At 42.8% G+C, this 12,435-nt stretch overlaps 1 protein-coding gene across 1 annotated transcript; it reads left to right on the forward strand.

Moving 5' to 3' along the window:
* Positions 1–6,068: 6,068 nt before the first annotated feature.
* Positions 6,069–7,178, forward strand: LOC139120694 (uncharacterized). Its single transcript, XM_070685228.1, has 2 exons — positions 6,069–6,468; positions 6,709–7,178. The coding sequence occupies exons 1-2, from the start codon at positions 6,069–6,071 to the stop codon at positions 7,176–7,178; spliced, it is 870 nt and encodes a 289-aa protein (XP_070541329.1).
* The last annotated feature ends 5,257 nt before the right edge of the window (positions 7,179–12,435 follow it).

Consider the following 12,435-nt stretch of genomic DNA (forward strand, 5'->3'; position numbering starts at 1 on the left):
CACACATAGTAGGCCACATACATTGCATGCTTGTTTGTGGCCACAACGCTGCCGTCACCGGTCTCCGCCGGTGTCAACTCGGATTCCGATCTCGGCTGTCAATGTTTTCGTGTAACGGACTTTGATGTTGCAGTGACACATATCTCGCCCGTAGATACATCCCAATTTTGTTACTTGACGGAAACTCTGTTCTGTTGTGAGCGTTGTCTGAGTCAACTTTCGAAATACATCGGATTCCACTACAGCTCGACAGCTTATGTTTGCTACAGCCGTACGCTGCAGGTTTGATTCCGAGCGAGAATTTACGAAACTTTTTGTGTGATGAAGGACATTTATCGTTGTTAGTCGAATGACTTTATGCTATTTGCCTCCTATGTCGCCTTCCCGAAGATTATACGGTACTCATTTATTCCGTTGAACTTGCGCTGAGGTGAAGATTTCAGGTTTATCGCCAACCTTAACCGGGATCGCCAGGTACGACGTCCACATTGAGCCTTGCCTTACGACTCGACTGGAACCTAGCGGCGACGTTACTGAGTCCATGCTGAGCCATTAAAATAAAACGATCGACGGTATCCCGATTCGATTTTCGAGAATAGCTATAGTTTTAGCGACTCGAAATTTCGTTGGTCATGCCTTCTATGTTTCCATGTGTGGATTTGTCGGGTCACCTTTTTGTAAAAATTTCATGAGAGCACGGCATCGATCACGACAAATCGGTCTGTGTCAGTCGCGACGAGCATGTATGAACTGTACCATGATGCAGGAAAAAAGTTCCGGTTGATGACGTACAACAGGGTTAATATGGATTTCTTATCTGTGCTGGTGTACGTCACACAGGTGGAGATACGGGCCAGTTCATGTGATAAAAACCCAAAATGATGAGCAATAGAGTCATATATGAAAATTTCGAACAGAAAAATCTGTGTTGAGTATAAAAAAGGGAAAGACATGATGATAGGCTAATCATAGTGTAGACCAAGCTAAAAATTCTCATACTTTTGAAACTCTCGTCCTCATCGCTAGCAGCAGAAGTAGCACTGTTAATGGCAATGCCTAAAATCAGAAGAACAACAACAAGTTAAGGTAGCTTTCCACCTTTTTCTGGGTATTTTAAGTCGAAAACACTAATTTTTCTCCCTGCAAAGTATTCCCATAATATTGATCTTCCTGTGTGTAGAATATTTTGGTCTGGAAGTTGCTGTTTCTGGCTGAAATTTTGGGTTAAAAATTTATGAGAGGCACAGCTGTACATTTTTGCATTTGAGACTACCGTTAAGTCTTGATTGACAAGGGATTAAGCTAAGCAGCAGTGTCACAGTCACGGTGAACAACATTCGCTGTGAAAATGCCATTGACACTTACCGTTCACTGCGTGTGTCAAGACCATCATGTGTTTCTAGCAATCAGGGGTCTTACCGTTTTTCCCATGGGCTGACCGCACCTGAAACATGGCAACTTATCGACACAAGTGGACAAGGCCAGACGTATAAAATTTTTGAAGATCCAAATTTAGATTAGTAGGGAACACAAATAGCAGCATATATTGAGTGTTACAATCTACAGCATGAATAACGGTGGCGCTCAAATTCACTTTTCTTTCCAATGATCCTCAAACAGTAAGGTTTCAATCAGAATCCAAAGGCTAAATTTGCCGGCAAAATCCGAGTCTGACGAGTCGTGTTGGCAAGCCGTGTATTTGTAATTCCTTTTGCCACACACTAAATATTTTATTTGGGACATCTTTGTGCTTTTGTAAAAGTTTCATAATGTTAAACATCTTTGAAAATGCGCCAAGCTTGGTGCTTTCATAGCGTGATATGGCAGGGATTATCTTCTGATGTATAAGGCATTGTCCACTCACACACGTTTACACCTGGCTGTGTGTGTTTGCATAATATTTACAGTAGTTATGCAAATACGTACAGCCTGGTGTGAATGTGAGTGGCAAGGCCATACCTATCAGAAGATGATCCCTACCGTATCACGTGATGAAAGCACCAAGCTTGGCGTTTTTTTTCCATTAATCAAGATACATTGATTGATGAATCCTACAACTGCAACTTCTGCCACTATTTTATCCATTTTGTAAAATATTGCACTAGTTATAAATGGCGTAAATGACTTTCGGATTAGGTAACCCAAACTCCAGCACATGTGTAAAAATCAGCCTTAGTAAACTTCGATTTAATAGGTACAAAACTAAGTCAAATTGACATTGATCTTTTGGTAACTAACAAAGTTGGCTCTGAATGAAGTTAAAAATTTTGCCTATAATCCACGATGAGCACTTTACTGATAAATGTATTAACATATCATAACTAACCTTTCTGTTTCTCCTTAACCTTTGGCAAAGTTCCCAGACAAGCATACAAAAAATATCGAGAAGGGATATAAATATTGAAAAATGAAAAGAGTGTAATGAAAGCAAATCACTATTTGAGACATATGGTCATCTTGCTTTTTGTCATTAATATTCTGACACATGGTGCAACCAATTGCAAGTCACTTCATATGTGTAAAAAGGGAACTTTATATCTACACACTCCACATCATTATGGTTTGTAACTGTGATATCGCGGCGGTGCTGTGGTTTATCAATCGTGCTAGGGTCAAGGGTCATCACCACACAACCTGTGGTTTGCTATAGGTTCTTGGGAAATGACCTTTGACCTGAGTGCGATCGATAAGCCACAGCACCGCTTCTGCGATATCACAGTCTGCATTCTGGTCTTGTTTTTAGCTGTTGTACAATAATGGCCCTAGCCAGGACAGGCCGACAGAAGATTGTGTACTGAAATACCAGTACAGCTTCGCTGGCTCAGTCTTACCAATGCATTTTGACATGGCCGCTGCACTGGTAGGGTTACTCTGGCCCTTAGACTGTAAAGCCCAATCGTGTGCGGGCGGAGGTACGGAGCGCCCGCACACGACTGGGCTTTACAGTCTACTCTGGCCCTGTGCCAACTTGGGGCTGTGATACGTTCAACGGTTCATTCAATGTTTGTACTAAGGATGTCATTGTCACGTCCGCTTTTTTGCAGTTTGTAAGCAGATGATAGGCATAGATCTGACTCTGGTTGATTATGGCCAAAAGTAGTCAGAATAGTAGTTTTTCGTCCGAGGTCCAAATTTAGACATCGGTCACCGATTTTGTCTATGGCAGTCACAATAGCTATGACCAGGGGAGCCCTATAATGCTGGGAACACACAGCGTCGTATGCAGGGCTCATGCGCAGGGCTACCATTTGCAAGCTTAAAGTTGCTTGGGGGCCCTTTTTTCTAGACGCGTGATGCGAACGGCTGTGCCTGCAACCACAGCAGTGTTCGACGACAAAGCCAATAAAAAACTGAACCCTATCAGTATACTCAGTAATTATATTACCATGTCCTGCCCTTCGCATTTTGATTGGTCGAGGTGAACCACTTGACTGACCACAAATACACAGTAATGGTCTATTTACATGCCCGTAAATATGAATAATAAGATTAACAACTCATAGTATCGTAACTGTACAGCTCAAACGTAAATCATAATCAATCACAAAATAAAATGGAGCACTTGTACTTTTTTCTAAAAACATCTCCGGATTTGCCAATTTTTTACAGCGCGCGTGACAGTGCGTCGCGTATTGCTCAGTTTCTGGGGCCCAGTTGTCGTTCGCTCCTGAAATATTTGGAAATTTTGACGGTTTTCTTGGGTTCGCTGATAATATAATGGAAATAACAGACTTCGCTCTGACCATTAACATTTATTTGAGGGCGCGGGCTCGAGGAAAGCCAAATTAACGGGCTCGGCAAGCCTCGCCCGTTAACTTTTGGCTTTCCTCTCGCCCTTGCCTACAAATAAACGTTAATGGTCAGCGCGTCGCCCGTTATTTCTATACTAACATCCTGCATGGTGAGCTACGGATTGGTGTCTGTGTTAAACGGCAAATCTGGTTGCATGGTTTCGCCATCCAACAGTGAACACGATGATCGAGCTAAGGTCCTAAGGCTCCTCTAAACCTAGAGTAAACAATGCAGGTACAAATGATGTACCAGCAAGTAAATGTACAGCGCGTGTTAATTGCGACTCGAGGAAGTTTGTGTCCATCGATTACAACATTTATATAAACTACATGAAATGATAAGTGTTTGCTATAAAATATATGATGCAAAAACTATTTACCTCGAAATTTCCACTGCACATATCCACCGCGATCACGCAGCTCGTTTGGCAACTTCTTTCGTTGGTCAATGCATATCATATGACATGTGACGTCACAGATGTCATGGTTCAAAGTTCCAAGGTTGAAAAGTACAAATCGTAAACTTAAATCCAATTGTGATTTAAAGTTCAAACTCAGTTTTTATATGAAATGAAAATTGTAACTAGTTTTTTATATATGAAATGAAAATTGTAACATGAAACGTAAAGTAAAAGCTGATTTCAAATCGACAAGAAAATTCAACGAGTTGTTGAAGATTAAATAAAATATATTTTCTTTCTGAGTTAAATTTCTATATTGTTTTTTTTCTATTTTTCGTTTGATTTTAATTTGTAATTGCGCAATTATTTTGACATCGTATTTATTTATATTGCAAAATGAAATTCATTGTTTTCTCTTCAATTTTCTTTTTATTTCTTTTGTGCTCTGATTTTTAGAGTAAAGTCATTCTCAATTTAAGCTTAGTTCTGATTCACATTTTGATCTTTAGTTTATTCATAAACCCGTACTTGTGGTACCGAAGATTGTCAGTCCTTTACTGTTTTACCTTTTACTGGTCGGTATTGCCAAACCTTTATCGAGCACATTTGTTGCCTAATTCCCGATACTCGACAACATACATCCATTCTGTCAAGACTTGGTTTGACCACTCAGGAGAAGTACGGTACTTTCTTAAGCTTCTATAAGAATGGCCGTCAACTGCCTAGGGGAAGATATTAAAATCCACGTAGAACCGTGCCACTCCCATACATCAATACACATTTCCACCATTTAATTTTTGCTGACTCATTCAAAGGTAAATTTCGTTAGTAAAAAAGAAAATCAATCTAAATTGATGTTTGGCAGGTATAAATATTTCCATCTGTGGCAAATGTAGACGCAGAATGAAATTTGTACATTTTTGTCTTCATTTACTTTTCTGACAAGAGATTGGTAGTACTTGAGGCATAATTGTCTGCTTTTACCCGTTTATGACCATTGAAATTCCCACACTTTAGGTACGGAAGATAGTCAGCTGTTTATCGGGCATTAATCGCAAGCTGCCCGCTCAGGGACATGCAATTTCACAGACCTTAGGTACGGCAGATTGCCAATCCTTTTTTGGGTAAAACCTTTGCTAACTGCCCGCTGAAAGCCATTCTAATCCATATTCTTTGGTACAGAAAATGTCGACCCTTTTCCGGGCACACCTTGTGGTCTGCTGTCCGTTGACAGTGATTCCAATCTACCCGCCTTTTGTACGGGAAATGTTCAACCTCTTTTCCGGCATACCTGGCCGGGGCAGCCCATTATATGCAATTCCAATCATCGCACTTTAAGTACAGGAATTTGGTCGCCCCGGCGCACCTGTAGTCCAAAAAGCCGCCATTCGACATTCAAATACCCCTACTTGTGGTACCGAAGATTGTCAGCCTTACACCCTTATTCATGCTCTTTATGTCCGGAAAATTGTCAGTTCTTTATCGGATACACCTGTCACCAAAATCCCGCCGTTCGACTTTCTAGTCCTCGGCCATTTTAGTGGTCAATATTGCCAAACCTTTACCGAGCACATTTGTCGCCCAATTCCCGATAGTCGATAGCATAAACTTACTTCGTTCTGTCAAGACTTGGTTTCAACACTCAGGAGCAGTTTAGGCATCATTTTACAAGTGGTATAGCCACAAAGTGATGACGTCAAAGATGTGCACACTTATGGAAAAGAGATTAAAGGTTACGTTCTAAAAGGGGCGATAAATTATTTTGGGGTAAGAGTTAGGAATTTGGGGCCAAGACTCAGGACGTGTCGACTATAACGCCATCGTTGACCTCCTAAAATTTTTAACCTGAAGGCTGGTGGGGCCTAGCATGCCCATTATGGCACTTTTCAACCATGTTAAGGCCCATGCCCAAGCCAGGATACCTGAGGGTGCAAAAATCACGGACACCTGCCGGAAGACCATGGAGGGCTTATGTCATCGCATGGACTGGACAGTCCCCGAGAAGCTCCTCATCAGCCCAGCGAACACTCCGGCAGTCATGGTTCATTGGAGGGTCATATCCGCTCAGCTGCATGACCTGGACCCAGCGGACCGTGATCAGGTTAGGCATTTGACCGGTAAGGGAGCTCAGGAGCACCCTCGCCCACCAGCAGAAGCTGCCAACAAAGCACCAGATAGCCAGGTGATGATCCCAGCAGGGTACAGACGGGAATTGAGGCGCTCCCAGGAACCTTCACTTCCACAAGCCATGGACTTCCATTTCCACCTGGTCACTGGTGAGTCACTACATCAGCTCAGCTAATTTCAGCCAATCCAAGCGTCCGACCAGAAATACTAGTCCGAGTGGTAGGGGGAGTGGAGGTGTACTGCGACCCGGAAAGCTTTCCTGATGACCTGGCCTGGGAACCAGGGTGGAAGGTCGCCATCGGCTTTCATCCCAAAGCAGCCGTTGGAGTAGACAATCAGGTAACAGAAGATCCGATGCCTGGTTGTATCCCCACACATCGCCACTCTAGGGGAAATCAGTCTCGATAGAACTGTGGGCAGCGACAAGTGGGCAAAGCAGAAAGAAGTCTTCAGGGACCTCCTCAGGGACGCCTGCGGTACGCACGCCCTGGCCCTACTGACCGTCAAGGAGATTTGCAACTCACCCCAGTGCATCCACATCCATAACTTCGCGGGAGAGCCACGCACCCTTGGAAGATGGCGCCAGGCTTTCCGCCACTGCTACTTCAGCTTCTCAGCAATGGTGGCGGACTTCGATGACAAGCAGTCAGAAGCCCTGAGGGAAGTTCCCCTGGACCAGATCCTCCCGGAGACGGATTTGCCGTATCCGATGCCACGACCCGACCAGCGGTACAACACCCCCGCCTACATCGGCCACATTGCGCAAGAGGTGGTGAAACATCGTGGTGGAGACATCAAGCGCCTCCTGTATACACAGGCGTACGGAATGTTTCCTAGATCGTCGTCGGATGGGAAGTGACGGACACTGCATGCACCGTGAGGCCGAAGGCCGAACCTCGGTACTGTATAACAATACCAAGGTATGACGCGGAAAACTCGACCGGTGGCCCGAAACAAACGAAATAAAGCATCTACCTCAAAAAAATTACATCGACCGGTCGGAAATACCTTCAAACTTTCAAATCTTTACTCTGGTTACAGCATTTCTTTCAAATCTGCCAGTTATGGGCGATAATTAACTGTCCGGCGAGTACTCGCACTTGCATTGCCACTTCGCCATTTTGAATAGCTTTTTTACTCCCGAAAGCCTTTGCAAGTGGACGAGTGACCTGTGAAGAGTTTGTTTACAAATGTCAGATGGCGGGATTCACAAGCATAAATTTTCCCATCGTTTATGTTGATTGCCTTGTTGCCAGATAGCTGAAGTTGTATTCACTGACAGTATAAAATTTACCTAACGGTTAACGGTTGAATTTAGCGGGTGTGGGGTCACGGGGTCACTCTTCCACTCGCAAAGGCTTACGGGGAGTAAAAAAGCTATTCAAAATGGCGAAGTGGCAATGCAAGTGCGAGTACTCGCCGGACAGTTAATTATCGCCCATAACTGGCAGATTTGAAAGAAATGCTGTAACCAGAGTAAAGATTTGAAAGTTTGAAGGTATTTCCGACCGGTCGATGTAATTTTTTTGAGGTAGATGCTTTATTTCGTTTGTTTCCAGCCACCGGTCGAGTTTTCCGCGTCATACCTTGGTATTGTTATACAGTACCGAGGTTCGGCCTTCGGCCTCACGGTGCATGCAGTGTCCGTCCCTTCCCATCCGACGACGATCTAGGAAACATTCCGTACGCCTGTGCCTGTATACGGCAGTGAACAACACCTGCCATCTCTATAGGGACTAGAGAGGACCATAGGACCTGTGCTGGAGAGGGGCTCGTGCCTGGAAGGGGATTTACAGGCTCCAGAGGATGCACACCCTTCAAGATCAACCAGTACACAACCACCCATCCAAAGAGGGAGCTACCCTCGGTAACGCCCTCGGCGACTGGAGCAACACCGGTTGGAAATATTCCGGCTGGGACGACCAAGAAGAAAGAACCTTTCCAAGAAGGGGAGCCACCTTGGTAACGCCCTCAGTGACGGGAGCAACACCTGTGGGAAATATTCTCGCCGGGAAGACTTAGAAGAAAATATACGCTATCCATTCCTCTCTTGTCTTTTTTCAATTGTTTATTTTGCTTTCTCCCAGGTTGTGGGATGCGGTTCCAGCCTGTTTGATAAAACTGGGGAGTGTAGTGTGTACGGCGGCGCCCCCAACAGCCCCTGTTGGCTAGGGGATACGGCCGACCCCCAGCAGCATCATCATCACGCGACCACGCCACGCCGCATCAAAACTCGTACGACCATCTTATTGTAGAGCCTCGGCAACTCTACGTCCGATATTATATCCTAGTATCAGCTCATGTAGAAGGATGACGATGGTGTAAGAATTCTTCAATGAAAAGTGGAAAATATGCGCATATCCAGAAATGACTTTTTTATATTTTGTGCATGTAAAGATTAAAACATTTCAAATTGAATTTGATTTTATTTATTTCAGTTACAATGGATGAAGAAATGTTGGTGACAGTTGACTGTTATTTTCCTCATGAAAGAATCCGTCTGCTGAGTAATCAATTTGTCTGTCTTCGGCAATTAATTGTTCCCGTTTATAATTTTTTTTTAATTTCCCTAACATTATCTGCAGCAAAAATGATGGAACAACTCACCGTCTTTTTCCTTGAAATCTGAACGAGCAAATTTTCTCTGTTAAGGAAATGTAATTATATATAAGTTATGAAAAGCACATCAGGAAAAGGTATACAAATGTAATGTATCTGTTACCTGTTAAAACGATCTTTTAGAATGAGTATTACCACAACGATAAATCACCACGCAATTTTGAAATTTATGTTTAGTCTCATCTTAGTCGTGCAATTCTGTACTTCTCCTAATATTTCCTTATGATTGGAGTTAATAAAAAGGAAATTCTTTCTGTGATTTTCATTTATTTATTTATCAATTTATTTATTTATTTTTTAATACTCACCCAACAGGCGAACCCAATGACAGGATGAGGTACCCATAACCGACTATCAATGGAGCGATGAGGAGTAAAGTGCTTCGGGCACAATACCGTACCGGAATCTCGAATTCACCATCCTCTTGTTACTCAGGACTTACCGGGTCTGGAACTCATCAACCTCCGATAGTGAGTCCAGTAACCTAACCACCGCCTCACACGCCCCAAGCAAAAACGTTTATCAAAGCATTCAACACGCAGAGTATGTCACAAACGTTTGTGATTGATTCAGTATCCGATCGAGTGTACAAAAGCCGTGAAATTCTGAAGACCATTCTTATGGTGCTACCTACTATTAAGCTGGAGGGAGAAAGCATATTTGACAGCTACCGAAAATTTAATGCAATTGAGGACCTAGTTTGAAAGCAAAGTATAATTTTGTTGAAATAACTTGTATTTCAATCCAATACTTGCCATTGTTTGGTTCAATCGGATTGGCTTTTTCGAGGTGTCCATCAATTACGTCTGGAGGAATCCCAATAGACCACGCCTAAACTCAAATAGAAATTAGGATTTTGGATCGAATTTGCAGTTTTCTTTTCAACATGGCATATTACCATGCCGACATCGATAGTTTGAAATGAGATTTGACAAAATACTTTTGAAAAGCTAAACAAGGAAATATACAGGTATTAGCGAAACAGAATTTTGAAAAAGATAAGATTTTCTTATATTCAGTGAAGTTTCGAGAAAAACTTCTCATTGGCCGCAATGAACCATCTTCACAGGGGTGTTTATCTATTTCTCACACTGTAACTTGAAGCAAAATCAAATATATAAAACGGGCCAAAATGCTCGTCATCTGCTCGCCTAAAATATTTGAAATTCGATAATTACGCTTCATTCTATTTTCTAATTGGATACCTAAATTAGAAAATGGACTAGCCGCAAAGTGCCACGGATTTACCAGCCTCACGAGGGTTGGCAATTTCCCATAATTTCATTAGCGCTGAAAACTTGAGAAAAGGACGAAGGGGCGCTTCATCAACATGAAGAAACGTTTAAAAATGATTATCACATGAACTGGCCCGAATTCCCACCTGTGTGACGTAGAACAGGACGGATAAGAAATCCGAATTACCCCTGTTGTACGTCATCAACCGGAACTTTTTTCTTGCATGGTACCGTTTATACATGCGAATCGCGACGTGACATAGACCGATTTGTCGTGATCGATGCCGTGCTCTCATGACATTTTTCAAAAAGGCGGCCCGATAAATCCATACATGGAAACATAGAAGGCATATCCAGCGAAATTTCGAGTCGCTAAAACTATAGCTGTTCCCGAGAATCGAATGGGGATACCGCCGATCGTTTTATTTTAATGTCTTTAGCTTAGTAACGTCGCAGCGCCAGTCGAGTCGCGTCGTGGACGTCGTACCTGGAGATACCGGTTGGCGATAAACCTGAAATCTACACCTTAACGGAAGTTCAACTGATTAAATGAGTAAAGTATAATCATCGGGAAAGCGACATAGGAGGCACAAGCATAAAGTCATTCGACTAACAACAATAAATTTCCTTCATCATACAAAATGTTCCATAAATTCTCGCTCGGAATCAAACCTGTAGCGGCTTATAAAAGCTGTAGCGAAGACATCAGCTGTTGAGCTGTATATGCAGCGCAGCGCTGTGGATTCTGTGGATTCCGATGTACTTCGAAAGTTAGCTGTGGAAACGCAGTTATCTGTTGGCGGGGTAGCGGCGATCGCTATGCGGATCAAAGGTCCGTGGCGGGGTTGACCTTTGACCCGCATAGCGATCCCCGCTACCCCGCCAACAGATAGCTGCGTTTCCACAGCTATTCGAAAGTTGACTCTGACAACACTCAAAACAGAGTTTCCGTCAAGTAAAATTAGGATGTATCTACGAGTGAGATATATGTCACTGCAAACATCGAAGTCCTTACGACGAAAACATTGATGACCGAGATCGGGATTACTAGTTGACACCGGCAGAGACCGGTGACGGCAGCGTTGTTCGCATAAACATGCAATGAGGTAGACTCTGTGTGTCATCAAACGGAATCTTTCGCGCTCGCTGAGGTCGTAAACTTGTGTGATATTTTTAAAATCCATGGAATCTCTGAGAATGAGAATTACTGTTTCGATCGTGTCGTTGCATTTACTTCATAAATCTACTTGTAAATATTCTAAATAACTCTGAATACTATGGCTATTCGTCGCTAGCACGATGGAAGTTATGTCCACCGATGGCCGACTTGCCTTGGCATCGGTACAGCGCGAGACAATGATTGACACGTTCATGTGACCGAATCTGTACGTTTGATTGGTGGAGATACGATTGGATGTAGCAAATTTCAGCTTGATGGGATTTATGAATGAAAGTATCTACTTGGTGACGGACCGCTTTACTCTTTAAATGAAAGTAACCCGCGTAAGTAAAACACAAATCGCGACGAAATTCATGCAATTTGTTACGATAATTTTGATCCATCCACGTCAAAAGAAAAATAAGAAGACTGTTCATGTGATAAATATATAATCCCATGGTATTTTTCTCTGTTTGACGTCATCGTATACTCGTGTTTTTCGCGGAGCCGCACAACTTCTCGCCTTCGGCTCGAAGTTGTACGGCTCCGCGAAAAACACTCGTATACGATGACGTCAAACAGAGAAAAATACCATGGGATTATATATAATCATTAGCCTAATTTCAATTTTCTATCTGACTGAATAACTTGGAATATCGACTGGCTACAATGTACCACGGATTATCACCAACGTTCATCGATTTATATTTCAGTCTTTGTTGCTTCACTATGATGATATTGGCGATCGGAAACATACACTGTGGACCAAGAAGTAACATATGACCAAATAAAAGGTGTGCTGTCATTGATGAACTTGTCTGATCATAAGCATTTATTTCTGTGAATTTCACGAATTGTCATCAAATGTCGACAATGTGACTATGTCCGATACAAAAATAATGATTTTTTTATGGGTAGCTAGTAGCTACTCTTTTCTTCGTTTCCCCGTTGTCCATTGACCCAGTCCTATGCAGAGACTAAGACATATAATATAGCACACGGGTAGAGAGGTGAGCAATATACTTACTTCTTTCACGACAGAATCCACTTCAATCACTTTCTACACAGAAACGCAATAAGGCGCCCTCCATCAAGTCAGCATT

Source organism: Ptychodera flava, chromosome 20 (genome assembly GCF_041260155.1).
Source record: "Ptychodera flava strain L36383 chromosome 20, AS_Pfla_20210202, whole genome shotgun sequence".
In the NCBI taxonomy this organism is placed as follows: Eukaryota; Metazoa; Hemichordata; class Enteropneusta; family Ptychoderidae; genus Ptychodera; species Ptychodera flava.